This window comes from Eubalaena glacialis, chromosome 11 (assembly GCF_028564815.1).
Source record: "Eubalaena glacialis isolate mEubGla1 chromosome 11, mEubGla1.1.hap2.+ XY, whole genome shotgun sequence".
NCBI classification, from domain to species: Eukaryota; Metazoa; Chordata; class Mammalia; order Artiodactyla; family Balaenidae; genus Eubalaena; species Eubalaena glacialis.
Genome location: NC_083726.1, coordinates 70,707,930 through 70,734,360, shown reverse-complemented (window position 1 = coordinate 70,734,360; position 26,431 = coordinate 70,707,930). Strand labels below are relative to the sequence as shown.

Here is a 26,431-nt window from a genome sequence, read left to right as displayed (position 1 = left end):
AAGAGGGCGGGACGGGGGTGGGGACGGGGCGGGACGGGGGTGGGGACGGGGCGGGACGGGGGCGGGCCTGGTCGGGGCCTGACGGGTTGGGCCTGCCCCAGCCGTTCCTAGGGCCCGGGTTCCTTGACCGCTGGCTCAGCCCCGCGGCGCCCCGCCCGCCCCCCGCTCCCCGCGCCTGGGCAGGTAAGGGATTCCGGCCGTGCGCGCCACCTTCTCCGCGAGGTGTCCGAGGTCCGCGTCCCGGCCTCGGCCTCTCTGCCCCAGGGTTGTGGAGGGACGGTTCGGAAGGAAAATCGCCTTATCTTCAGCCCAAGTGAGAAAAGGTAGAGAGGAAGTAGGTTGCGTGGGCAGCAATTGCTCCAGGATGAAGACGTGGGTGGGTCCCTGGGGATCAGAAAGTTAGTGGGACCTGTGGAGGACCGTGGGGCGAGAAGAGACGTCACCTGGTGGCTCCGTCAGACCGCGCCTGGATTTTCTCGACTCCCGGGCGGTGTGTTCCGAGAACCCGTTTACGAAATGAAATATCTTTTCTTGAGAACCAGGAAGTAAGACCAGCACCCGGCGGAGACGCTCGCCTCGTGGAAAGCATTCCAACCCCCCCCCCCCCAAGATTCTAATTAGCTTGTTTGTCAGGCTTCCAGGAACTTAGAAAGTGGAGTGAGGTTGTCAATATCTTATCAGGTGGGAAAAGTGTACAGACAGCCTGGAAACAAGAGAGGGAACGAAGGGATGAAAAGCAGACCTCAGAAAGCATTTTAGCCATTTAGAATGGGAACAAATGGCTCTCTTAGTGCCTCAAAAACGTGTCTGCCCGAGGAGCCCTAAGCGGAGAATATTCAGAATTGCCCGTTCACTTTCTGGGGGTAATCCTTGAAGAGATCTGTCAGAAAGTTCAGATTTCCTTAATTCTTCTGTTTGCACACTAAACATTCATTTGAAGTTTGCTTCCGACCTGTCCAAACAGAGCTCCTGAGCTTCCAGGCTAAACTCGCTCCTGCCACAGGCTTCTCCACCTCAGTAAAGGTGCCATCTTCTCACCCTTCACATCAGCACATAGGATCCTGTGTGCTTTACCTCAGAAAATATCCATCATCCTAGGACTTCTACCTTCTTTGCTACCTCTCCGATCCAAGCCTCCAGCACCTCCCACCTGGATTATTGATGTACTGACCTAATTGGTCTCTTCCTGCTTCTCTGCCCTTACTTTAATATCCTTTATTCTCAGCAGCAATCCCCGGTGTCCTTTTAAGACATGAGTATAGAGTGTGTCTCTCCTCTTCTCAAAACCTCCACTGTCTTTTCATCTCCCGCAGAAGATAAAGTCAATCCAAAGGCTATAGGGCCCGAGGGGACCTGGCCCCATCACCTCTCTCATCTATTCTTCTTTCCTGCTCCCTCTTCTCCAGTCTTACTGTCTGCTTGCTGTTTTTCAGTGGACCCACTCCAGACCCTTGCATTTACGATTTCTTTTGCTCAGAAACCTTTCCCACAGATATCCCAGTGGCTAGCTTTCTCATTCCTTCAAACCTTTAATCAAACGGCACCTTCTTATTGAGGGCTACTTTGACTACCCTATTTAAAATTAAAACCCTTTCTCAGTTTATTTTTTTCCATTCCACTTGGCACCATCTAATGTACTATAAAGCAAATGCTTATTACCTGTCTTTCTCTATTAGAATATAAGCTCCATGAATTCAGTTTTGTTTTGTTTTTTTTCTTACTTATGCTTTATCTCCAGGGACCTGGATCAATATCCAGCACAAAATAGAGACTCAGTAAATATTTGATGAATGTATAATATTTTGGCTTTTAAAAAATATATCCAAAATGTTTAAATACTTGCCATTGAGATAAATCAATGTTTGAGAATGGTATGTGATGTTTAATTTATGGAATACCAGCACATATCCTGTTTAAGAAGGGCAGCCCTATATAATTTATTAGGTCTAGAAGGTATCATGAGCTTTTGTTCATAATGATGATATTGAGTTGTCCAGAAATATCTAGAATATTTTGCTTAAGAAAGCATGCGTAGATGATGTATTTTAGGAAGGTTATAAGCATTTTAAAGATACTATGCTTGATAAAATAACACCATGAAAAGCTTAGCTATGTTCTCAGACCTCTTAGTTCTACTCTTTCAGTCACTGCTATTCTGAAAATTGAGCTTAAATACAATTCTGCAGATTTCTTTTTTTTTAAAATGTGACATAAGAATAACTTCTGCCATACAATAGTCATTGCTACATTTTCTTTGATCACTTATTATTGATAGGATTAGGCATTTGTTAATTTTAAGTCTATACAGCAACTCTTAGTTAAGACCATCTCTGTTTTTCAGATGAAGAAACCGAAGTCCAGAGAAACTGAGTTATTGACCCTGGTCACAGTTGGCTTGTGGAAGAGCTACATTAGAACCCAGGCCCAGGCAACCTCAAAGTGCATCTTCCATCCACCCCTCTACACTCTCTTCTTCTGATCAGACTGTTAGTGAAGCACAATCTTAAAACTTTATTAATGCATTTCATAAGAATTTTTTGAATTTCTATTTTGAACTGTACTTTGAGAACGTGCATGCAGGTGGGAAGGCACTGGGTTCCACAAGCAGATACTCGTTTTAGTATTATTTCTCAATGATCACCTTACCTCGTATTCTTGGCTGAGTTGTCTAGTGTGAAAATATGAATGGTTTTTCTTTACCATGAGAACTAATGGTATGAGAAATAATCATGAATTTATTTATTTATTTATTTGTAAGCAGTATATCCTGTTCCACTTCTATTAATCCTAAGTGTACTAAAGTAAAATCTTGAATACTTTGAAAGAGGTGACACTTTTTAATTCTTTGCGCACAAATCATTTATTTTCATTATAGAAAATGCAGAAAAGTAAATGAAAACAAAACCACCATATAAATCACCATCAAGAGATAACCACGGTTAATATTTTGGTGTATGTTCTTCCAAATACGTGTTGGTGGTGATATATGGATGTATGTTTTAAGTAACATTTTAAATTCTGCAGTTTAGAACTTCCAGACTTAAATCTATGGAGGAGTTGTTAGAAGGCCTTCCTTTTCTGTCACCCCTACGCTATCACCTTTGTTAGAAATCTGGATGCAGGAGAGTTACAGAATTTATCCCTGGTCTTCAGATAGACTGCTCTTATTCTCAATTCTTTGTATTTTAGCTCTAGCTTTTAGGATTACTAAGCAGTTCTACCTTTACTAGCTTTGTCAATCACATTGTACTTCTTAACAATGGAGAGAAATATAAGTAAATAAGAAAAAGTAGTGTGAATGTAGCAACTGTAAAATCTATCGGCAGATGTGATTTCTTAATTTAAAAAATCAGCCTTCTGGCATTCAACACAAATATTCTGAGTAGCTGCTAAAGCTGAATTTGGTTGGGTCCCTGCCCAGGAGAGCACACCATCTAGGAGAGAAGGCAGACCAATAAATAATAAAATATGATAATTGTTATAATAGAAGAATAACCAGGTGACAGTTTGGAGCAAAAGAGATGACTATCAGGAAAAGCCAATAGTGCCTTTTGTGTTGAGCTTGAAGGAATAGTAGGCATTTACCAGGTGGCCCTCAAGGTGCTTGAGCGATTCTTAACCTAGCCCTGGATGACCTCACCTCCTGCTTCACAGAGAAAATAACATTGTATAGGAATTCTCCCTCTTGCTTCAAATATATCTGTATCCAAACCTCTGCTTCCCTCCTGTTAGATTCAGAAGAAGAGGTTTTCTTCTATTCAAGGTTGACCCCTTCACCTCTGTTTACTAACCGTTTCATATCTTCAACCAAGTTTTGTCTTAAAACAAACCTTAAACCAGCAGTTCTCAGAGGGTGGTTGGGGTCTCTGAGTCTCTTTCAAGAGGTTCGTAAGGTCGAAATCACGTATGGGTAAAAGATTCATTCAGAGTGCAATGGGTTTTAATGTGACAAAGTTCATTGATATGGTTTCAGATTCCACACTGCAGCTAACTTTCAGGAAATTGTCACTTATCAAGTTTTAGTATAGCGTCAAAGAAAAATACTACTTTGTGAAATGGCTGTTAAAATACTGCTCCCTTTCCAACTATATGTCTGTGTGAACCTGGATTTTCTTCATATACATTAACCAAAATGTTATGTTGCCGCAGATTGAATGCAGAAACAGATATTAGAATCCAGCTGTTTTCTATTAAGCTAAAAATTAAAGAGATTTGCAAAACTGTAAAAACATTTCACTCATATTTTGGGAAATATAGTTTTTATTAAAATATATTATGTATGCTAACATGTAGTACGTTTATTATTATTTTAAATGAATTAATGAATAAGTAATTTTTCAATTTCTCAGTGTCAGTTTCTAATATGGTAAATATTGGTAATATAACCAACATAAACAAAAGCTCTTTGGAGTCCACAGCAATTTTTAAGAGTGTAAAGGGTACATAGTTTGAGAGCTGCTCCTTTTCTTTATTTTTTTTTTTCTTTCTTTCTTCCGCTCTCCTTCCCTTCATAGCCAGGCTTCCTGGAAAATGCATTTCTACCATGCACTCATTGCTCCACTAAAACAGTTCTTAAGTCACCCAAAGGCCTTCTGGTTACCCATCAGTATTTATTCGACCTCTTTGGGTCTTTTATACCAACCTGTGGCCAATTCTAGAAATCTCTGGTATTCTACTGTCCTGGTTCTCTTCTTACCTCCACGACTCATCAGTACTTTTAAAAGTTTCTTTTTTTCCCTTCGTTCCTTCACATTCTATATATTCCTAATAGGCGGGCTCAAATTTCTTGTTGTTTCAACCAACTATTCATGTATGAATATATGAGTATTCTTTACCTGAACCTGTCTCCTAAGCTCCAGACCATATATTTAGCTACTTAGTGCCAACTCCCCTAGGTGGTGCCAGAGGTAGATATTTCACATTTAACATGACCAGGACTGAACACATTATTTCCTCTATCATCTACATAATTACCCAAGCTGAGAAAGCCAGGAACCAGCTTCTTTGTTTCCCTCAGTCTCCTTTCCCTCTAATATCCTGAAATTACTTTGATTTGGCCTCCTAAACCTTTGGAGTTTTTTCTTCCCCATTACCCAACTGTATACTTCTTTCTTCAGGCTTTCATTTCTAGATTATTGTAAAATTTTCAAACTGTTCTCTTTGCCTTAATACACATTCCCTTCAGTGTTTCATCCAGAGGAATCCACTTAACCACATAAGATCACATACCACCTTTCCTTAAAATCCTGCATTGGCTCCCCTGTAACTTTTAGTATAAAGTTTAAACCCCTTGTCATAGAATATGAGGCACATGATGACTTGGTCCTGCCTACCTCTCCAATCTCATCTTTTAATGACAAGCGTCCTGTGGTCCAGCCCTAAAAAACTACTTGCCTTAGCCTAACCCATGCTCTCCCATGCTATTCCTGCTGCCTGGAATTTCCTTTTGGGTTTATCCCCATTGCTTTTCACTCATCCTTACAACCTCTGACCTGCCCAAATCTGCCTTGGCATACCTCCTTCAGACTGCCTCCCTTCATGCTTCTTCTCTGGGCCCCGTTAACACACTTCTTGTAACATTTATTCTCATTGCAATTGTTTGCACCCCCTGCTAGACTGAGAAGCTTGAAAACAAGAGATTTTTCTCTTCTCTGTAGCTCCCATCACTTAGCACAGAGCCTGACATATATGTTTACTGAGTTTATGAATGAATGAAAGGACTGGTCTTTCTAGAAAAGAGAATGGCATGAACAATGCATTGAGTTAGAGAAACAGGGACATACGGCATGAATTTTGGAGTCAGATATGTTTCAAGACCTAGCTCTTTCACTTACGACCTTTGTGAAATAGAGATGATAAAATGGCCTTAGTCACTGTGAGGATTAAGTGAAATATATAAACCACCTAGCATGGTACTGGGCAAGAAATTCATTCACTCCTAACCCTTAACAGCACCCATATCTACAAAGCGCTAGTAATTAGTTACATATTAGTGAATAAAATGAGCATAGACCCTGAATTCATGGAGCTTGTAGTCTAATGGGGGAGACCATTAGTAAACAACTAAACAAATAAATATATGATTACAAATACATTGTGCAGTGATGAAAGATAATTAAGTTGAGAGTAGATGGACCTACCTAGCTGTGGTCAAAGAAGGCCAAAGAGAAGAGAATGCTAATATAAGAGGCACAAGACACAGGGAGACTTTTTGCTTCTTACTCTTCTGTAACGTCTGAATTTCATACCACATGAATCTATTCTTTATTCCAAAAATTAGTTACATTACACTTTAAGAAAAAAAATATGTAGGGGAGCAGGAGAGTAATTGACAGAAGAATATCTAAATCTATTTTTGAGTAATTAGAAGGAAAGGTGACCACCTGCTGAGAATGAGGGAGATGGAGATCAAATAAAGCCACGTGGACAGAGCTAAAGGTGTGAAATAGTCACCAAGGAGGATGAGCAAAGACAAGTGAAAGGACTAACAGCAGTGTTGAAGGCCCAATGGAAAAGGGTCCCCTAAATTTGTATTCATACCAGTCTGCTCAGTTACCTGGTTCTCCACAGCTGTATTCAGCAGTGCTGGTGTACAAGTAAAACTGTGAGATTTATCTGTGAGATATATTTTTAGGTGGTAAACCACAGGGTTTGCCTCAGTAGGGAATGAATTGTGATCAGGCAGATCTGATGGACTCAGAAATTGTGGCTGCACCAAGGAAGAACGTGTTATGTAAAAAGTCAGTGGATAGACCATATCTTTTAATGCTATACAAATTGTTTCAGGACATTTTTTTTTACTTCCACCAAAGAGTGTTGTATAAATGTTTAATAGTAAATAAATACGGACTGAGAAAAATATTTTAAATTGAAAACGTTTTTCTTAATAGATTTGATTCCTGAATATGTTTACATGAATTTTTCTGAAAAAGTGAACTTTTTGCTCCCTTGTGTAAATTTCACTTGGAAAATGTTAGTGCCAGAAAAAAAATAATCCTGTAATTTTTTTTATTGATATTTAGAGATGGAGAAAGACGAAAATAGCAACTACCTGGCTTTGTAGTGTTCCTTTATTACGGTGTAATGAGTTCCCAACATTTCATAAGTTAGAGCAAAGTGTGATATATAAGCTTACAGATGTCATCGCTAAAGCTACCGTAAAATTTTAATGAGAATTTTCCGTATTTTAGGAATAAAAGATGAACAAACCCATAACAGCATCAACATATGTGCGCTGCCTCAATCTTGGACTAATTAGAAAGCTGTCAGATTTTATTGATCCTCAAGAAGGATGGAAGAAGTTAGCAGTTGCTATTAAAAAACCATCTGGTGATGATAGATACAATCAGTTTCACATAAGGTAACATGTAAAATTCTTTTTAAATTCTTACATCACAATCTAGAATGATCAATAGGTACAAATACTGTCTACTGCTGCAGTTCAGAAAATAAACCTCTCTCTAGGGGAGATAATGGTAATAAATCACACACCCCCTTTTTTTTTTGCAATTTTTGCTTCATTCTGCAGTATATCAGCTACGTCAATATTGTGATATTGCAAATAAGTTTTTGAGGTTAAAATCAAGATTCCAACTTTTACTCTAAATTTCTGTTTGGCAAGCCAAGCCCAGTTCACTCTGCCTCATACCTGTCATTTCCAGATTGAAGTAACATAAGAATATTTTAAGAATCTCTAGTAAAATTCTGGAGCCTAAAAGTGTGTGAGTCTCTAATTCACTTTAACAGTATATTTTAGGAATTCTTCAAATGTGACATTTTAAAGTTGCTTGTACATGTACACATCTATGAATAGTCTTCTTAGTTCTTAGCCAGGATTTTTCAACCCTGTCTTCAGATAATTTCCATCTTTCTATTTATCTCTGCTTGATTAAGTGTAAGATATAAGTACACATTTTATTTTTGTCAGTTATTTCAGCCCAAACCTATGTCAAAATCTGTCTTTGGAAGCAAGGGGAAAAGAAATTTATTTGTGATTTTCAGCATTAACCTGAAAAAATCCTGAAGCCTTAGTTCCCATACTAGTCCTTTCAGGAAACGTTTTCTCATATGAAGGATGAGCATCTTAAATTACTTGGAAGAAGCTTAAGTTTAAACCTTGAAAACCATTTTTATAGACAGTTTGTTGATATTAACTATTTAAAACTTTGAGAGGATAGTCAAGGGAGTGGTAGTGAGGAGAAAAGACTCTTCTTTACAGAATAATGGCAGCAAATAATTATTGAAAGAATGATAGAACTAAAAAGTTACCAATTTACAACTACCAGTGAGTAATTGATTACGGAGGGCTCATCAGCGAGTGATCACAAGGCGAAAGGGTGTTGGTGAACAAGATACGCACACGATTTCAAAGTATTATCCACAGGTTATTTATGAATTGCAAAGGCGAAAGGTAGTTTTATAGAGAAAAAATCTGAAGTACACCTCCTTAACCAAGTAATCAAACTGGTGTCGTCAATAATGGTACAAACTGCAATTATGTGCCTCCGGATGTGATGCAGTGCAAAGGACACATTGTCATCTCTGTAGTGTTCTTACCAACAGGTTTTCACCTGAATTTAATCGTGAGAGAGTAGTCAGACAAATTTAGACTGTGTGAATTCTACAAGGCATCTGACCTACACTCTGTAAAGTGAGCACACAGACACAGAGATGGAGAGGGTGAGAGCACAAACATGGCAAAATGTTATCCATTGGTCATTTGGTGAATCTAGATGAAGAACAGATGGCTGTTCATGGTATTATTCTTTCAACTTTTCTGTAGGTTTGAAATTTTTTGACATAAAATTTCAGGAAAAGCCAAGTTGTTCAAGTTTTTAAATGTTACTTTCAAAACTAGTTATTAAAGAAATTTTGAATGAAAAACTGCTCTGTGTTTTTCCCTCAATTTAACTGAAATATAGTTAAGAACTATATTTCTTAACTATAGAAATAAAACTATTTCTTAACTTGGGATAATTCTCCAAGTTTGTGTCTATTTTATTTCTTTAAGCAGTCTGGTTTATTAAAAATCATATGGCTAACTGAGTATGTCATGTAGGGAAGTAATATAGCTTAGTAGGTTGAGAGTATACCCTTCTGTCAAGTGAGATCTGAATTTGAATCTCAATTTGTATACAGTTTATTGACAGTGTGGCTGGAGGCTGCTTACTTTACCTCTCACGCTTCCTCTTTGGTAAATTAGTATGATATTCATAGTGTTTTCGAGAGTTAAATGGGTTCATGTGTGTGCATCCTGTAGCCCACTGTAAGTACACAGTGTCTGTCAACTTATCATCACCTTCAGCATCTTTTTTCCTTCTGCCTATCTTTCCTGTTCTCTGTAATTCTTGCTGATTCTCTTGCTGTATTGTAGGAAGTGCTCGGGGCTAGATGAGGTGGGCTGGGGGGAATAATTCCTATTTACATGTTAACTCTGTTTACATACTAATCTTGTTTCTCTTTTACTTACTTTAAGGAGATTTGAAACATTACTTCAAGCTGGAAAAAGTCCCACTTGTGAATTACTGTTTGACTGGGGCACCACAAATTGCACAGTTGGTGATCTCGTGGATCTTTTGGTCCAAAATGAGTTTTTTGCCCCTGCAAGTCTTTTGCTACCAGGTAAACTGAGCATGTCTAGGGTATCAATAATTAGGGTGGAAAGACAAGTAGCAGAAATAGGAACATTTCTTCTGACTCGTACTTTTTTCTCATAGTAGATGAGCCTTACATTTAAGACTCCTTTTCATTCTTTCAACTCTCCCCAGCTCTTTAGCAAGCACCCCAGACACTGCAGACTTGCTGCTAAGGAAATGGAGGCTTCAGGATTGAGTCTGATCCCACCATTAAAGTCAGGTGGTTTTGTGCCAATAAGAAGTTTAGAACGATGAGAAAAAACTCTTGCTTTTTTTTCACCCTCAACTTCCACCCTGATGGGACTCTGTGATCGTGAATTCCTTACATTTTGTTCCAGTGGGCTGGTGTCTAGTTGCCTTCCTCAAAAGCTACTTTTTCTCCCTTTGATGCCATTTACACCAGTGGTACTCACCCTTCGGAGGGCATAAGAATCGCCTGGAGTTCTTGTTAAACATGTAGCTTCCCAGGCTCTACTTTAGACCTCATTATCAGAATTCTTGAATTAGGTTCAAGGTCTCTAAGTTTTTAAACAAGTACTTCAGTGCTTCTGTTGCAGGTGGCTTATGAACCACTTTTTGGAAACACTGCCTTACCCATCCTTATCAAAATTTACAAATTCTTACTAGGTAGCTTCTTGTGTAGTGCTGTGAAAATGTGGGGCTAATGTGTAGAAACTGGAATGATGTTAAGTGAACCAAGTTCCTAATTTAACTTTTTCACAAACACTTTTTCTAATGGAATGACAACTTGTATCTTATTTCATTTGTTAGATGCTGTTCCCAAAACTGTTAATACACTGCCTTCTAAAGTCCCTGTAACAGTTCAGCAGAAACATATGCCCCTCTATGGCAAAGACAGGACATCTGTGATATCTGATGAGAATACTGAACAAAACTATATGCCACCTGACTCCTCATGTCCAGAAAATAGAAGTTTAGAAGTTAGTGATACACGTAAGTAACATTTGCAGTGCTTTCCACTAGTGGGTTTGTTATTAAGACCATCACTGCTTTAAAATCAATCTCTCCTTTTGTTTGTGCACTCTGGTAATAGCTCTTTTGTGGTTGTTTTTTTCCCCTGATTTATTAAGCACCATCTTCATTGTATTAGTCAGTGTTATAAGTGAGTAGAGGCAATAGGACATATGAACAACCACAGAAGCTATGAAAAAAAAAAAGTAAATATTTACATAACTTAAAAGGGTCATTTTATAAAGAAAATAAGTGACTAGAGTTTTAAGTGGAGGACCACCAAACAATTCTCAAGATAAACCTTAAAATTTGTATTTTAAAAATGGTTTTACTCTCTTCCACTGTACCTAATACAAAATTGTAAATATTTGCATATGTATGAATATCCAAATTGAAAAAATACTGAAGTTATTAAAACATGTTTCTTTTTTACTGAAGCCCTTTTTTTCTTATTCTATTGACATTATAGGTTTTCACAGTTTTTCATTTTATGAGTTGAAGGATGTCACAAATAACTTTGATGAACGACCCATTTCTGTCGGTGGTAACAAGATGGGAGAGGGAGGATTTGGAGTTGTGTATAAAGGCTATGTGAACAACAGGACTGTAGCAGTGAAGAAGCTTGCAGCAGTAAGTTATATCTTCAGGAAGACAAAGAATTAGAGGAAGAGTTGCTTCCTAGTGTGTTATATAATAAATTTTAAATTAATCTTTAGGAAGCATATGATTTCAGTGTGTATTTTCTTTAAATAAACATCATTCTAAGCTGGCAGTTCTTAACATTTAAAAATTTGTTGAAAGCTATGGACTCTGTCCCTATAAAAAATGTAGTTATATACACATACATACAATTATACATATAATTTGGGGAGATTCACAAAATAGAGAAGCTGAACTCTACACAGTGCTTCATGCATGATCAATATTAAAATGGTAAGATTCTAAAAAAAAATTATAAAAATAGCTTCCTTGTATTACTTTTCTCATTTAAAAATAAAGTTTAGAAAATATACAATAAGAGAAAATTTTTCTAATTCTTATCTACGTCCTTTGTTCCCATTTCTGTTAGAGTGTTTACCATTTACTTATCGATTTGTTATATTTTAAATCTATTATTATATTCTAAAAATACCAATACAATACATATTTATACAATAAAGATAGTCACCCTTTGTCATATATGTTGCAAATACTTTTGCAGGTCTTGTTTTTCTTTTCGCCTTCAAATTTGCTCATGCTTTCTATTACATTGAATTTTTTTCCAGAATGTTTATGCAGTGAAGTCTCATATTATTTAATTTTGTTCCCACAATGACTCAGTGAGGTTTATGTAGTTACATGGTTTATAAGGTTTTCTTCCTTCCACTCACCAGCCATGAGACCTTGAGCAAATTGCTAATGTTTCTAGTTCTCAGTTTTTCTATAAAATGGGGAGAATGATGCCTTACTATTTTAAAGAAAGCAGAATCAGCCAGGTGATCTCGTGCGTCCCTTTTATCTTTAGGAGACTTGGGGTTATTGTATTGTATTATACTGTATATTATTTTATTTTTTCAGATGGTTGACATTAGTACTGAAGAACTGAAACAACAGTTTGATCAAGAAATAAAAGTAATGGCAAAGTAAGTTAATCTGGCAGTGTGGTACTGTGGAAGAAAGCAGGACAAGGAGTAAGGGACCTGTTTCCTTTTCCTGCATCTATTGAGAGATTATATGGTTTTTATTCTTCAATTTGTTAATATGGTGTATCACATTGATTGATTTGCATATATTGAAGAATCCTTTCATCCCTGGGATAAATCCCACTTGATCATGGTGTATGATCCTTTTAATGTGTTGTTGGATTCTGTTTGCTAATATTTGGTTGAGGATTTTTGCATCTATATTCATCAGTGATATTGGTCTGTAATTTTCTTTTTTTGTAGTATCTTTGTCTGGTTTTGGTATCAGGGTGATGGTGGCCTCATAGAATGAGTTTGGGAGTGTTCCTTCCTCTGCAATTTTTTGCAAGAGTTTGAGAAGAATGGGGGTTAGCTCTTCTTTAAATGTTTGATAGCATTCACCTGTGAAGCCATCTGGTCCTGGACTTTTGTTTGTTGGAAGACTTTTAATTACAGTTTCAATTTCATTACTTGTGATTGGTCTGTTCATATTTTCTGTTTCCTCCTGGTTCAGTCTTGGAAGGTTATACGTTTCTAAGAATTTGTCCATTTCTTCCAGGTTGTCCATTTTATTGGCATACAGTTGCTTGTAGTAGTCTCTTATGATGCTTTGTATTTCTGTGGTGTCCTTTGCAACTTCTCCTTTTTCATTTCTAATTTTATTGATTTGAGTCCTCTCCCTCTTTTTCTTGATGGGTCTGGCTAAAGGTTTATCAATTTTGTTTATCTTCTCAAAGAACCAGCTTTTAGTTTTATTGATCTTTGCTATTGTTTTCTTTGTTTCTATTTCATTGATTTCTGCTCTGATCTTTATGATTTCTTTCCTTTTACTACCTTTGGGTTTTGCTTGTTCTTCTTTCTCTAGTTCCTTTAGGTGTAAGGTTAAACTGTTTATTTGAGATTTTTCTTGTTTCTTGAGGTAGGCTTGTATTGCTATAAACTTCTTTCTTAGAACTGCTTTTGCTGCATCCCATAGGTTTTGGATCGTCGTGTTTTCATTGTAATTTGTCTCTAGGTATTTTTTGATTTCCTCTTTGATTTCTTCAGTGATCTCTTGGTTATTTAGTAACGTATTGTTTAGCCTCCATGTGTTTGTGTTTTTTACATTTTTTTCCCTGTAATTGATTTCTAATCTAATAGCATTGTGGTCGGAAAAGATGCTTGATATGATTTCAATTTTCTTAAATTTACTAAGGCTTGATTTGTGACCCAAGATGTGATCTATTTTGGAGAATATTCCATGTGCACTTGAGAAGAAAGTATATTCTGCTGTTTTTGGATGGAATGTCCTATAAATGTCAAGTAAATCTATCTGGTCTATTGTGTCATTTAAAGCTTGTGTTTCCTTATTAATTTTCTGTCTGGATGATCTGTCCATTGGCATATGTGAGATGTTAAAGTCCCCCATTATTATTGTGTTACTGTCGATTTCCTCTTTTATAGCTGTTAGCAGTTGCCTTATGTATTGAGGTGCTCCTATGTTGGATGCATATATACTTATAATTGTTATATCTTCTTCTTGGATTGATCCCTTGATCATTATGTAGTGTTCTTCCTTGTTTCTTGTAACATTCTTTATTTTAAAGTCTATTTTATCTGATATGGGTATTGCTACACCAGCTTTCTTTTGATTTCCATTTGCATGGAATATCTTCTTCCATCCCCTCACTTTCAGTCTGTATGTGTCCCTAGGTCTGAAGAGGGTCTCTTGTAGACAGCATATATATGGGTCTTGTTTTTGTATCCATTCAGCGAGCCTGTGTCTTTTGGTTGGAGCATTTAATCCATTCACGTTTAAGGTAATTATCGATATGTATGTTCCTATTACCATTTTTGTAATTGTTATGGTTTGTTTTTGTAGGTCCTTTTCTTCTCTTGTGTTTCCCACTTAGAGAAGTTCCTTTAGCATTTGTTGTAGAGCTGGTTTGGTGGTGCTGAATTCTCTTAGCTTTTGCTTGTCTGTAAAGCTTTTGATTTCTCTGTCGAATCTGAATGAGGTCCTTGCCGGGTGGAGTAATCTTGGTTGTAGATTATTCCCTTTCATCACTTTCAATATATCGTGCTACTCCCTTCTGGCTTGTAGAGTTTCTGCTGAGAAGTCAGCTGTTAACCTTATGGGAGTTCCCTTGTATGTTATTTGTCATTTTTCCCTTGTTGCTTTCAATAATTTGTCTTTGTCTTTACTTTTTGCCACTTTGATTACTATGTGTCTCAGTGTGCTTCTCCTTGGGTTTATCCTCCCTGGGGCTCTCTGCGCTTCCTGGACTTGGGTGGCTATTTCCTTTCCCATGTTAGGGAAGTTTTCAACTATAATCTCTTCAAATATTTTCTCGCGTCCTTTCCCTCTCTCTCTTCTCCTTCTGGGACCCCTATAATGCGAATGTTGTTGCATTTAATGTTGTCCCAAAGGTCTCTTAGGCTGTCTTCATTTCTTTTCATTCTTTTTTCTTTACTCTGTTCTGCGGCAGTGAATTCCACCATTCTGTCTTCCAGGTCACTTATCCATTCTTCTGCCTCAGTTATTCTACTATTGATTCCTTCAAGTGTAGTTTTCATTTCAGTTATTGTATTGTTCATCTCTGTTTGTTTGTTCTTTAATTCTTCTAGGTGTTTGTTCTTTAATTCTTCTAGGTCTTTGTTAAACATTTCTTGCATCTTCTCGATCTTTGCCTCCATTCTTTTTCCAAGGTCCTGGATCATCTTCACTATCATTATTCTGAATTTTTTTCTGGAAGGTTGCCTATCTCCACTTCATTTAGTTGTTTTTCTGGGGTTTTATCTTGTTCCTTCATCTGGTACAAAGTCCTCTGCCTTTTGATTTTGTCTATCTTTCTGTGAATGTGGTTTTCCTTCCACAGGCTTCAGAATTATAGTTCTTCTTGCTTCTGCTGTCTGCCCTCTGGTGGATGAAGCTATCTAAGAGGCTTGTGCAAGCTTCCTGATGGGAGGGACTGGTGGTGGGTAGAGCTCAGTAAAACTTTAATCCGCTTGTCTGCTGATGTGTGGGGCTGGATTCCCTCCCTGTTGGTTGTTTGGCCTGTGGCAACCCAGCACTAGAGCCTACCCGGCTCTTTGGTGGGGCTAATGGCAGACTCTGGGAGGAGTCATACAAGGATTGTAGGATTGTCATACAAGTTTCAACACACTTATTGAAATCTTGTTTGTGCTATCATTGAAAATTATACAAAACAAAGGTAAACATCAGCCTAGTTCTTAACCAAACTATTACAAGTACCAATGATCTGAAGTATTGAGCTTTTGCTATAAAATCAAAAGCAGTTTTGCTTCTAATGTTGATTAATATTGACTGAAAGGAGAACTGTTTGCAGAAAATTATAAGCAGTTATAATAAACATATATAAAGATGTTAGAAACATATGTATCATATTACAGTGATATATAGCATATAATTATTTCTTGCTCTTTTTTTCTTTTAAAGCTCTAAATTGAATAACTTATAACCTACAGCTAAATATATGTATGTATCATAATAATTTTGAGTGGAAAATTATTTGTCACAGGTGTCAACATGAAAACTTAGTAGAACTACTTGGTTTCTCAAGTGATGGAGATGACCTCTGCTTAGTGTATGTTTACATGCCCAATGGTTCATTGCTAGACAGACTGTCTTGCTTGGTAAGATGTTTGTTCATCACATTGTTAGGCTTTATGTTTCTGTGTTGGAATACTAATATTTACTTTGTGACAGGATCATTTAAACTGTATTAATCTTAATATTTTTCTGGGTCTGTGAAAACTATATAGTTGATATGTAAACAACTGGAATTGCCTAGCAGTTGATAATCTAAACTGTAAAAATATCAGTCAAGGCTAGACTTTGAAGATGCTTTTATATATTTTTATTGTTAAATAAGAAATACTAATCCCCATTTGATCTTACTTAGAGATTATTTTTTAACAACTTAAAAAGTGATATTTATAAATTCTTAGCAATGTAATATAATTGTCAGTAGCTGCTTAGAAAAAATCTTATTATGTATTTGCATAGATTTTTTTTTATCCTCCTCTTTTTTTTTAATTGGTTTGTTTCTTACTTCATAAGGATGATACTCCACCACTCTCTTGGTGCATAAGATGCAAGATTGCTCAGGGTGCAGCTAATGGCCTCAGTTATTTACATGAAAACCATCATATTCATAGAGATATTAAAAGGTAAATGCTACCTTTACAAAGGTTTAGGAAAACTCTCTTAAAGAATACTTTTCTCTCGCTCTTTCTATTCACTATTCACATGCACGTCTTAACCTGGAGCACTCCATGAAAGCTCTCCTCACTAAGGATGTCTGTAATCTGCCTTATTTCAAACCCAGTGACCTATATCCAGTATTCATCCTAATTTACCTTTTTTAAAAGAATAGTATGTTTTTCTGTTCTTCTTGACCATTTTTGCCATGTCAAGATTATTTTCCTTCTTATTTTCTGAATCACTGCTCTTTTCTGAATCACTTTTATCCTCCATGGGTGCATTTCATTTATCTTTCTTGTTATGTATTTATTTAGTTAACAAATATTAGTTGAACACTTACGACATGATAGGTACCGTGGATGGTATAGTTAGCAAAAGTAGCATTTGTAGCATCTGACAGCAATCAAATAATCACAAAATAATAACAACTTTAGTATATAGTCTATAGTATTAGTATAAAGAAGAGTTCCCTGAGGAAATGATATTTAAGCTGAGATCCAAAGAATGAACAGGAAATAAGTAGGCACAATTTGAGGGCAGCCATAGAAAATGGGGAAAGAGCATTCTAGGAAGAAGGAACCACATATGTGAGACCAGTGTTGAAAGGGAACGTGGGAGCATGATGAATTACAGGAAGTGAAATAAATGACTGAAATGCAGAAATTCAAGGGGTGATTGATGTAAGATAAAATTATGGAAGCAGGCAGAGAGCTAAGCCCTGTAGGACCTAATAGACCAAAATAAGGACATTAATTTTATCACAGGTGTAATCAGATGCCATTGAAAAATTGTAAGTAGGAATGTGGCACCATATTTAAGTTTTGAGAAGATCACTTTGACTTGAGTGTAGAGAACAGTTTGTAAGGAGGGGTAGCTTGGACCCTATCATAGAAGGCTTGGTGTTAGCAGTTCATATGAAGAGACGTGAACAGATTTGAGAGCTTAAGATGGCAAGACTTGCTGATTCTAGGCTGCAGGGGTGTCAGGGAGAGTGACATATCAGGAGTGGCACTGCGATTTATGGCTTCCAGAATTGCATTCTGGAATGATTGTGACATGATTCACTTACAGAGAAAGCACTGAAAGAGGACAAGGTTGGGGGTGGAAAATGTGAGTTCTCTTTTGTGCGTGTTGTGTTAGAGGTTCCTTTAAGATATAGAAGTGAGTAGAGATGTTAATCACTGTGATGTACATGTTGGAGCTGAAAGAAGTCTGAGCTGAAGATATCAATTTGTGTATTACTTGCATATAGGTGTTAATTGAAGAGCTATCATATGGTTGTCTTCACTTTAAGAGAGAACTAGATTAGGAGAAGTTCCCAAGATTTAGTCCTGAGGAACTTCAAGACTTAATGGCCAAGTAGAAGAGAATGAGTCTAAAAAGGAATCTAAGAAAGTATTGCAAGTACACTGAAAACCAGGAGAGTGTGGTATCCCTGAGAACAAGGAAAGAGAGTTTCCCAAGAAGGACTAGTCAAAAATGTCAGTTGCTTTTTTAGAGGTCAGGATGAGGACTGAAAAATACGACATTTTTTAAAAAAATTTTTAAATGAGGCATTTGATTAGTGCCATGAAGGTCATTAGCGACTTGATTAGTGCCATGAAGGTCATTAGCGACTTTATGGACACCTACTTCCATGTAGTAATTGGGTCAGAATTCAGGTTGTAGTTGAGCAGAGAGTGGGAGCGAGAGAACTGAGAGGTGAGTATAGACAGTCTGATAAGACGTTTAGCCCATGAAGAGGGATAACTGGAAATCAATGTGTCATTCAGGAAGCATTTTTTTAAGATGGCAGAGACTAAAGCATGTTTTTATGTCTACGGGAAGAAGGAGGTGATAGAACAGAAGAGAGAAATGAGATAATTTATGGAATAAGCTTCCTGAGAATGTAGAAAGGAGTCCAAGTAGAGGGACTGGCCTTAGATAAGAGAAGAGACACCATCTCCCATCCCTTACACATTGGTGTATTCCAGTTGGTGTGTTCTTACCTCATCGTCTCTTTGGTTCATCCTACATATTCTTGCTGAGTGATATATTGACTTTAACTTCTACCTCTATGTGGGCAACTCTCAAATCTGTATCATTAGCCTCCAGTCCTATATTTTCAGTGTTTACAGACCAAATCACCCCACTGAGCTGTCCCACAGCAGCCCCTAAGTCAACATGTCAGAAATCAAACTCATTCCTCTTCCAACCCAAGTTCTTCCTTCTGTATTTCTTTCCTAATCAAATGAAGTCAGTATTCATCCTGTCTCCCAAGCTAAAGACTTTCTCATTCCCCATATCATACAAATTACAAAGTTCTATTGAGTGTGCCTCAAAATTTGCACCTCCTTTTTCTCCCCAGCGTTTATTTACACTCTATCTCTTGTTTGCTTTATTACAAACTTTCCTGGTCATCCTTTAACCAGTCGGTACCAGTTCTCATCTATGCACTACTATACTGACAGGTTGTAGTCCTAAAGATCAAGTCTGAGAACATCCGTTCCCTACTATGAACCCATTAGCTGGTACCCTGCTGCTCACAGGATAAAGTTCAAATTCTCCTCATGTTCCACTGACACCAGTTTCTTCAAATTGATCATATGTTTTTATGTTTTCATCACTGTGTTCATGTTGCTCAATTTGCCTGAGATGCCTTTCTTTCCTTCATTTAACCTCAACTTCTAACAATCCTTCAAGACTACGCACACTTTTCACCTTCTCCTTGGAATTTTCTGCAGTTCTTCCAGACACATGGTTGTTCTCTCAGCATTTTGTGCCTAATATCACCATTATGAATACTTACTGGATTTTTAAAAAATTATTCCTATACCTTTGTTACAGACAAGATTCGAAGATAGCCCCCATGCCCAGCCCTGAGCTTAAATACTATAAAACGTTGGGGGTCCTCAATAAAGTTTTGTTGAATGAAAGTATGAGTGTAGGAGCACATGCATAAAATGAATGAATGAAGATCTTTTAGCCATTCTTTCCTCTTCAAAAGATTTCAAATACCCCCCAAGAAATGAAATAAATAATTAAGATACTTTGGTTGAAAATTTGTTTTTAAATGAATTGGAATATTTTAGGGAAGGAATTAAGAAGGGTGCTTTAGGACACTTCGAGGGAAGTTACCTTGTAATAAATTATTTGTGAATAAAAATATCTCTCACTAATATCAACAGTTTTATTTCACTTTTATTCTCCTCAGATTTTCCCTCAAGAAACAATAAGGAAAAGAAGACAATTTTATTTCTCTTTAGCTTTAATCTGAAATTCTCATTTATTTACACAAATTTCAGGCTTTTATGATGTATATTATAAAATGGGATACTGTATAAATACAAACATTCATACACCTACCTAAGGAACTATTTGATTTGCTTGAAAAGAAAAACTTTTTTTCAGTGCAAATATCTTACTAGATGAAGACTTTACAGCCAAAATATCTGACTTTGGGCTTGCACGGGCTTCTGAGAAGTTTGCCCAAACAGTCCTGACAAGCAGAATTGTGGGAACAACAGCTTATATGGCACCAGAAGCTTTGCGAGGAGAAATAACAGCCAAATCTGACATCTACAGCTTTGGTGTGGTAAGTTTCATATATATATATACGTATATATATATATATATATATATACGTATATATATATATATATATACGTATATATATATATATATATACGTATATATATATACGTATATATATACATACGTATATATATATATATATACGTATATATATATATACGTATATATATATATACACACACACACATATAAAATAATATATTATATATATAATTAGTAACAATAATCATTCTGGCTGTACCTGTGAAATTGAAATAGAATATTTTGAATACACCTATGTTGCTTAGCTCTCTTACGTAAAGATTAAAATTGTTCACCTTAACCTCTAGTTAAATGAGAAAGTTATAAAAACTACTCTGAATTTGTAAAACTTTTAAATTGATTCCTGAAATTACTGCAAGAAATAATTTTTTGCCACATGAATTAGTATGAAACTTGAATTAATGCATAAAACAAATTGTGTCATACAGTATGCACTTTAATGTCATGTTTTAAAAATGAAATATTTTTTGAAGGAAATATGCTTTGGCATTTTCTGATCTACCAGTCTGTTCCTAATAACTTTTATGATGGTATGAGGAGTGGGTGGGAGTGGTTGGAGAAATTGGGTGCTTCTTTATCTTATTTATTCATATGTGTTTCATTTATGGATATTTATCTTCATAGTACTGTGAAGTTAAGGCACAGGGTTCTAGGATATGCCTGAGGTTTAGAAAATAATATTCTCCTAAGAACCAGAGAAAATTATTCTTGTGAAAAATCCTCTGCAAGACAGGAAAAGCAGTGTCCAGAGCACATGTTGAGGGGGTGCTGATTGTTTAGTAAATTGCCAGTAGAAAAGAACTGCTTGTGGGTGTGGGTGGGCTCCGAGGTGTCCGGGAAGAAAGAGTGGTGAGAAATGACCACAGCTCGTGTTCTTTCCACTTTCATGCCTAAAGGGCATAATGCAGTGTGTGGAAATGGTTCATCAGATTTCATAATCAAGAGCCATGTTCCTTCTAGTTTCTATATGTTGTCTTGAGTCATATTAATGGATTTTACTTTCTTCTTAGGTTTTACTAGAAATAATAACTGGACTTCCAGCTGTGGATGAACACCGTGAACCTCAGTTATTGGTAATTGAAAGATTTCATTTTTTCCAGTCCTTTTCTCTTTGCATTTAGAATCTAAATTTCTGTGGGTAAATTTGGCATCTAGAAATGTCATTTTCTATTGGCAGTCTTTCTGTTGGCAATTACATAGTGGCATATGAAAAGAGCATCAAATATTTCTAATCTCAGCTCTGCCATGAAATATTTGTGAAGCTTGGAAAAGACACTTATATATTCTGTTCTAGTTTCTTTGTGTCTAAAATCACAATAGAGCTATTTGATTTCTGAGGTCTCCTCCAGTATATTTTTATTTTGTTACTTTCATGGTGATTACTAACAGCAGAGAAGAAAAGCAACATTTGCTTCCTTTGCAATTTATATCAGAATAGAATTGCTAATAAAATTCTCTATCCGTTTCTATTATGGAGTATTTTTTTAATAAAGTTATCATAGAAAACTTTACCTGTGTGTTATATTAGGCATTCATTGACAATTATATAAATAGACTAACTGAATGCTAAAACTATAGGAAAATTATGCCATGCCTTTTTTTTTCCTATATATTAAATTTTAAGAACTTGGAGAGTGTTCTAATAAAATTAAAGACTTACAGAAATACCTACTACTATATATAAGTTTTTCTTAAAACTAGTTAAATAACTGCACTGACTTTATTCTAATTTATGTGTTCTAATGGAACAAACCAGTGTGACAAATTCAGACAACATGTGTATACCAGATTATTTCCCTAGAATGAGGATTAGAAAGTCAAAAGGTATAATATATTTGCTCAAAGGCTTGGTGCCATACTTTTAAGAAAAACCATAAGTATAATATCTCTATATTACAATATTGCTACAAGTGTCCCTTATAAAACTATATATTATAAAGCTTTCCATGGGTTCCTGGATATGTAGTAATGAATATTACATGCTATATAATATTTCACATTAAAATATATTTATAAAACATAATTGTGAAAAGTTAATATTTTCATAATATTTCATAATATTTTACAGTAGCACATAGTGAAATTTTGTCTTATCAAAGAAATAAAATCCTCTGTCCCATTGGTTCTTGGAGGTCAGGAAAGAAGCCTGGGCTGGAGTTACAATTTTTGAGCTGTTCGTGTACAGGCATGCCAAAGCTTTGTGTGTTGATCGGATTATACAGAGAAAGTGTGTAGATGAAAAATATAGGAGGAAAAAATTACCACAAAATAGGGTTTTAAATGACAAATTTCTTCTCTCATAGTTCTGGAAGCCAGAAGTCTGAAATAAAAATTTTGTCGGGGCTACATTCCCTCTGGAGACTCTAGGGGAGAGTCTTCCCTTGCCTCTTCCAGCTTCCAGTGGCTGTTGACATTCCTTGACTTGTACGCACATCCCTCCAGTTTCTGCCTCTGTGACCACATTGTCTTCTCCTTTGTGTCTTTTTTTTTCTTCTTTCTGTCTCTTAAACAGATGCTTGCCATTGGATTTAGGGCCCACCTGGGTAATCCAGGATGATCTCATCTCAAAATGCTTAGCTTAATTACATCTGCAAAGACCTTTTCTCCAAATACAGTCACATTCACAGGTTCTGGGGATTAGGACTTGGACATATCTTTTGGGGGGGCCACCGCTCAACCCACTACACCATCCTAGTCCTCCACCTCTCTCCCTATTGATTATCTTTTCATCGTGGCCCTGCCCCCTTTCTCCTCCTCCCTCTTTCTCTTTGATTCAACAGTGTGAGTACGCATAGAGAAGTGTGCCTGTGCAGGGAGGGGGTCTGCATTCAGAAGCTGGAATTGCATCATCAGAAGCACAGCAAAGAAGCAGACCTCCTTGTGCTGGCTGCCAGTAAATACTGCTGAGTACATGAGAGCAATTAGCTCAGTCACATAAATACAAAAACCAATAGGCAAATGGCTGAAAGTTTCTAGGAGGGAGGTATATATGTATGCATAAGTAAGTAAGTAAGTAAATAAATAGAGCTTCTCCTAGATGGCTTCGATTCTTAATAAGGTTGCAACGGTAGATAGTAAACTAAGAGTAAATGTTATTATGATGTAGATTAAATAATTTAAATGTATTCTTTTATAATATAATTGATAATAATATAAATTAATTATAATATAAATATAATTTATATTTATTTATAAATACATTTATAAATTTATCTGATTTGTTTCCCTTTTATTTGACGCTCTTAAAGTTTTAACATTTGTCTTAAAGCTGGATATTAAAGAAGAAATTGAAGATGAAGAAAAGACAATTGAAGATTATATTGATACGAAAATGAATGACATTGATTCCACTTCCATTGAAACTATGTACTCTGTTGCCAGTCAATGTCTGCATGAAAAGAAAAATAAAAGACCAGACATTAAGAAGGTATTTTTTTTACATATATTTAATAAGTGAAGGAGGTGGGGTTTGTCATTTTTTCCTAAGTGTACATTTCAAACCAACTATTTAATGTGGTTCTTTTTGTTTTTTCTCTCTTTCTTTCTTTATAACAGGTTCAACAACTGCTGCAAGAAATGACTGCTTCTTAAAACTTTACTGGAATAGACTCTTGGCTTTTTATATACAGCTATCTAAATCATTTTTTAAACTAAGATTTTTTTGTAAACATTCTTCTTCACCTTTTACAAGGCAGCATGCAGTGGTTATTAAAGCTTGTGTAGAACCCCCAATAGATAGAACAAACAAAAGTAGAGCCGCCGTAGCAACACTTAGCCCTACTTTCGCTCTGAGGTCTTACCGTAATCCCTGAGATCTCCTTGGAACCTTACCAAACACAGTATGAAAACTCAGAATTAGCAAAAAAGAGGACTGAACTATAGGGTGGAAAGACCCTGGGCTGAAGCCCGACTCCACTACTAATTTTCTGTAAAGCTTTGGGCAACCTCTTAGCTGCTTTGAACCTTGGTTTTTTCACCTGTAACGTTGGACTAATTATCTACTGTGCCTCTCTGACAAGTAGCCATGAAAATCAAATGATACAGAATATGTACAGGCACTTTGTAACTTGTAAAGTGATATAAAATTTAATGTTTACATAAATGATTGTAAAATCCTATTACAGTCATTTGTTTATAGGGTCATGTTCACACTGTGCTATTTTAAGCAATCATTCACCATAAGCCAATTATGCCCCGATGATACTCCCATGATGATATGGCCATTGTTAGATTATGTTATATGGCAAATTTGAAAGCATTTTGCAGATGCAGTTATTGTCCCTCATCAGCTGACTTTGACTGTCAATAAGGAGATGCTGCTTTGGGGGCTGGACCTAATAAGGTGAGCTTAGAAGAGCTTACAAGATGTCTGAGAGATTCTCCTGTGGGCCTTGAAGTAAGCTACCATGTTGTAGGAAGGCCACATTGGCTAAGATCTACGGGTGGCCTTTAGGAGATGAAAGCTACCTTCCAGCTATCAGCCAGCAAGAAAATATTGGAACCTTCGTTGTACAACCTCAAGAAACTGAATTCTTCCAACAACCTAAATTAGCTTAAAAGAGTGCTCCAAACTTCAGATGATACCATAGCCCCCGCTGACACCTAAATTTCGACCTTGCAAGACCCTCAGTAGCAAACATGGACTTCTGTGCCTGGACTTCTGACATGCAGAATTGTGAGATAATAAATAAGTTGCTATAAGCCACCAAGTTTGTGGTAATTTTTTATGCAGCAATAGAAAATGAATACAGATATTCTCATGATGATTCTCCCACGGGGATACTCCATCATGTTCACAGGTTCTGTCCACAATACCAAGTATCTGCAATTATTCATTCATTCAATAATCTTGATATCATTAGTTCTTTCATTAACACACTCAAAACAAGAGTATGTAGAGTGAGCTATAGTAGAAGATGATCATCCTCTATATTGTACTGTTTAGACCTTCCTAAATGCTTTCTTGGAAAACAGAGATAGTACTGTTTTCAAATCACCTTTATAAACTAAGCATTTAAGCAAAAAATATTTGCTAGTTGAAAAGCAAAATAAATAAAATGACTTGGTCACATTAATCTCAACAGGAACTCACATAATTTGAGGCACAGTATGGCTTATAACCCTGAAAATAATAATGTTATTTTAAAATATAATGAGGGGCTTCCCTGGTGGTCCAGTGGTTAAGACTCCATGCTCCCAATGCAGGGGACACAGGTTCGATCCCTGGTTGGGGAACTAAGATCCCTCATGCCCCATGGCATGGCCAAATAAAATTATAAAAGAAAAAATTTTTTTAATAAAATATAATGAGTTAACTATTACTTGAAATAAAAGCATATATGTAAAATGCCATGGATGTAGCTGTGGTTATGGGCTGTGACCAAATCATATTAAAAATTTTTAAATGAGTAACCTGTTTCATTGATTTTGAAAATTTCACAGTATAATTTGGTAGATGTTTCCATTCCATCAAATGGAATTGATATCAGACTTTCCAAAATTAGTCATGGCTTCTCTCTCAGGATAAGACTGTACCTTAACTCTTTTGAGAACCACAATCCAGTCAATCCAAGATTCCAAAGCAAGATTCCACACAGTTTCATGCCTGATGGTGTGTGATGCATCGTGGACCCTTGAACTTGTGTGACTCACTTAACTCTAGGAATGAACAGCAGGGGGGTTGCCCTCAGCTTGCAGCTGAGCAGGACTTGACTAAAGTTCTGAGGAGAATAATGTACAGGCTCTTTTCACTGTTTCCTCAAGGCAGAATTTAATGGCCTGTGGTGACATCTAGTTGAAGCATTTTCTTAACTGCATTTGGAATATACTTCCCCCTAATCTTTTATAGAAACAGAAAAAAATAGATTTTTGAAAAAAATGTTTGACAGAGGTTTTGATGGGAACTTTTAACGTTGCCTCCAACAACTGATGATTGTGCAAACCAATAAGTAATGAGACCATGGTAGAGAACCACTGGCCTACCCCATTTCCAGAAAGAACAAATGCCTTTTCCCCCATATTTCTGACCCATTGATTTGCGAGCTAGCCAACTAAAAGTTTTTAATTCTGAATTTCTCTCAATATGTTCTATGAGGAACAAGCAGATAATAGGAACAATTAGTCAATGTTTTGCTTTACTTTTCTGACATATAATTAAGACAAATTTAAGATATTCTAAAGCATTTATTGTTCTGATCACTTTTTGCTTCTGTAGCTATATAAAATGGCTATAGATCCCAGCTATCTGTGATCCCATTTTTCATTTTCAAAACAAGCATATATTTTATTTTTTCCAACTTTATAGCAGGCAGTATAATTGACAAATAAAAATTGTATGTACT

At 36.4% G+C, this 26,431-nt stretch overlaps 1 protein-coding gene across 3 annotated transcripts; it reads left to right on the top strand.

The window, feature by feature from the left end:
• Positions 1-66: 66 nt before the first annotated feature.
• IRAK4 (interleukin 1 receptor associated kinase 4) lies at positions 67-24,814 on the top strand. 3 transcript variants are annotated; one of them, XM_061204363.1, is made up of 13 exons: positions 67-183; positions 2,342-2,486; positions 7,191-7,360; positions 9,476-9,621; positions 10,407-10,589; positions 11,077-11,237; positions 12,165-12,229; positions 15,790-15,904; positions 16,332-16,441; positions 19,866-20,049; positions 21,101-21,163; positions 23,359-23,517; positions 23,646-24,814. In XM_061204363.1, the coding sequence occupies exons 3-13, from the start codon at positions 7,200-7,202 to the stop codon at positions 23,679-23,681; spliced, it is 1,383 nt and encodes a 460-aa protein (XP_061060346.1). In that variant the 5' UTR covers positions 67-183; positions 2,342-2,486; positions 7,191-7,199; the 3' UTR covers positions 23,682-24,814. The 3 variants fall into 3 exon arrangements, with proteins under 3 accessions (XP_061060346.1, XP_061060347.1, XP_061060348.1); XM_061204364.1 differs by lacking the exon at positions 2,342-2,486; XM_061204365.1 differs by lacking the exons at positions 15,790-15,904; positions 16,332-16,441.
• The last annotated feature ends 1,617 nt before the right edge of the window (positions 24,815-26,431 follow it).

Coding starts and splice junctions, on each gene's coding strand:
- IRAK4 (XM_061204364.1), top strand. CDS start 7,200: ATGAACAAACCCATAACAGCATCAACATATGTGCGCTGCCTCAATCTT. Junction 20,050..21,100: donor ACATCTACAGCTTTGGTGTG/GTAAGTTTCATA, acceptor CTTTCTTCTTAG/GTTTTACTAGAAATAATAAC. Junction 23,518..23,645: donor AAAGACCAGACATTAAGAAG/GTATTTTTTTTA, acceptor TCTTTATAACAG/GTTCAACAACTGCTGCAAGA.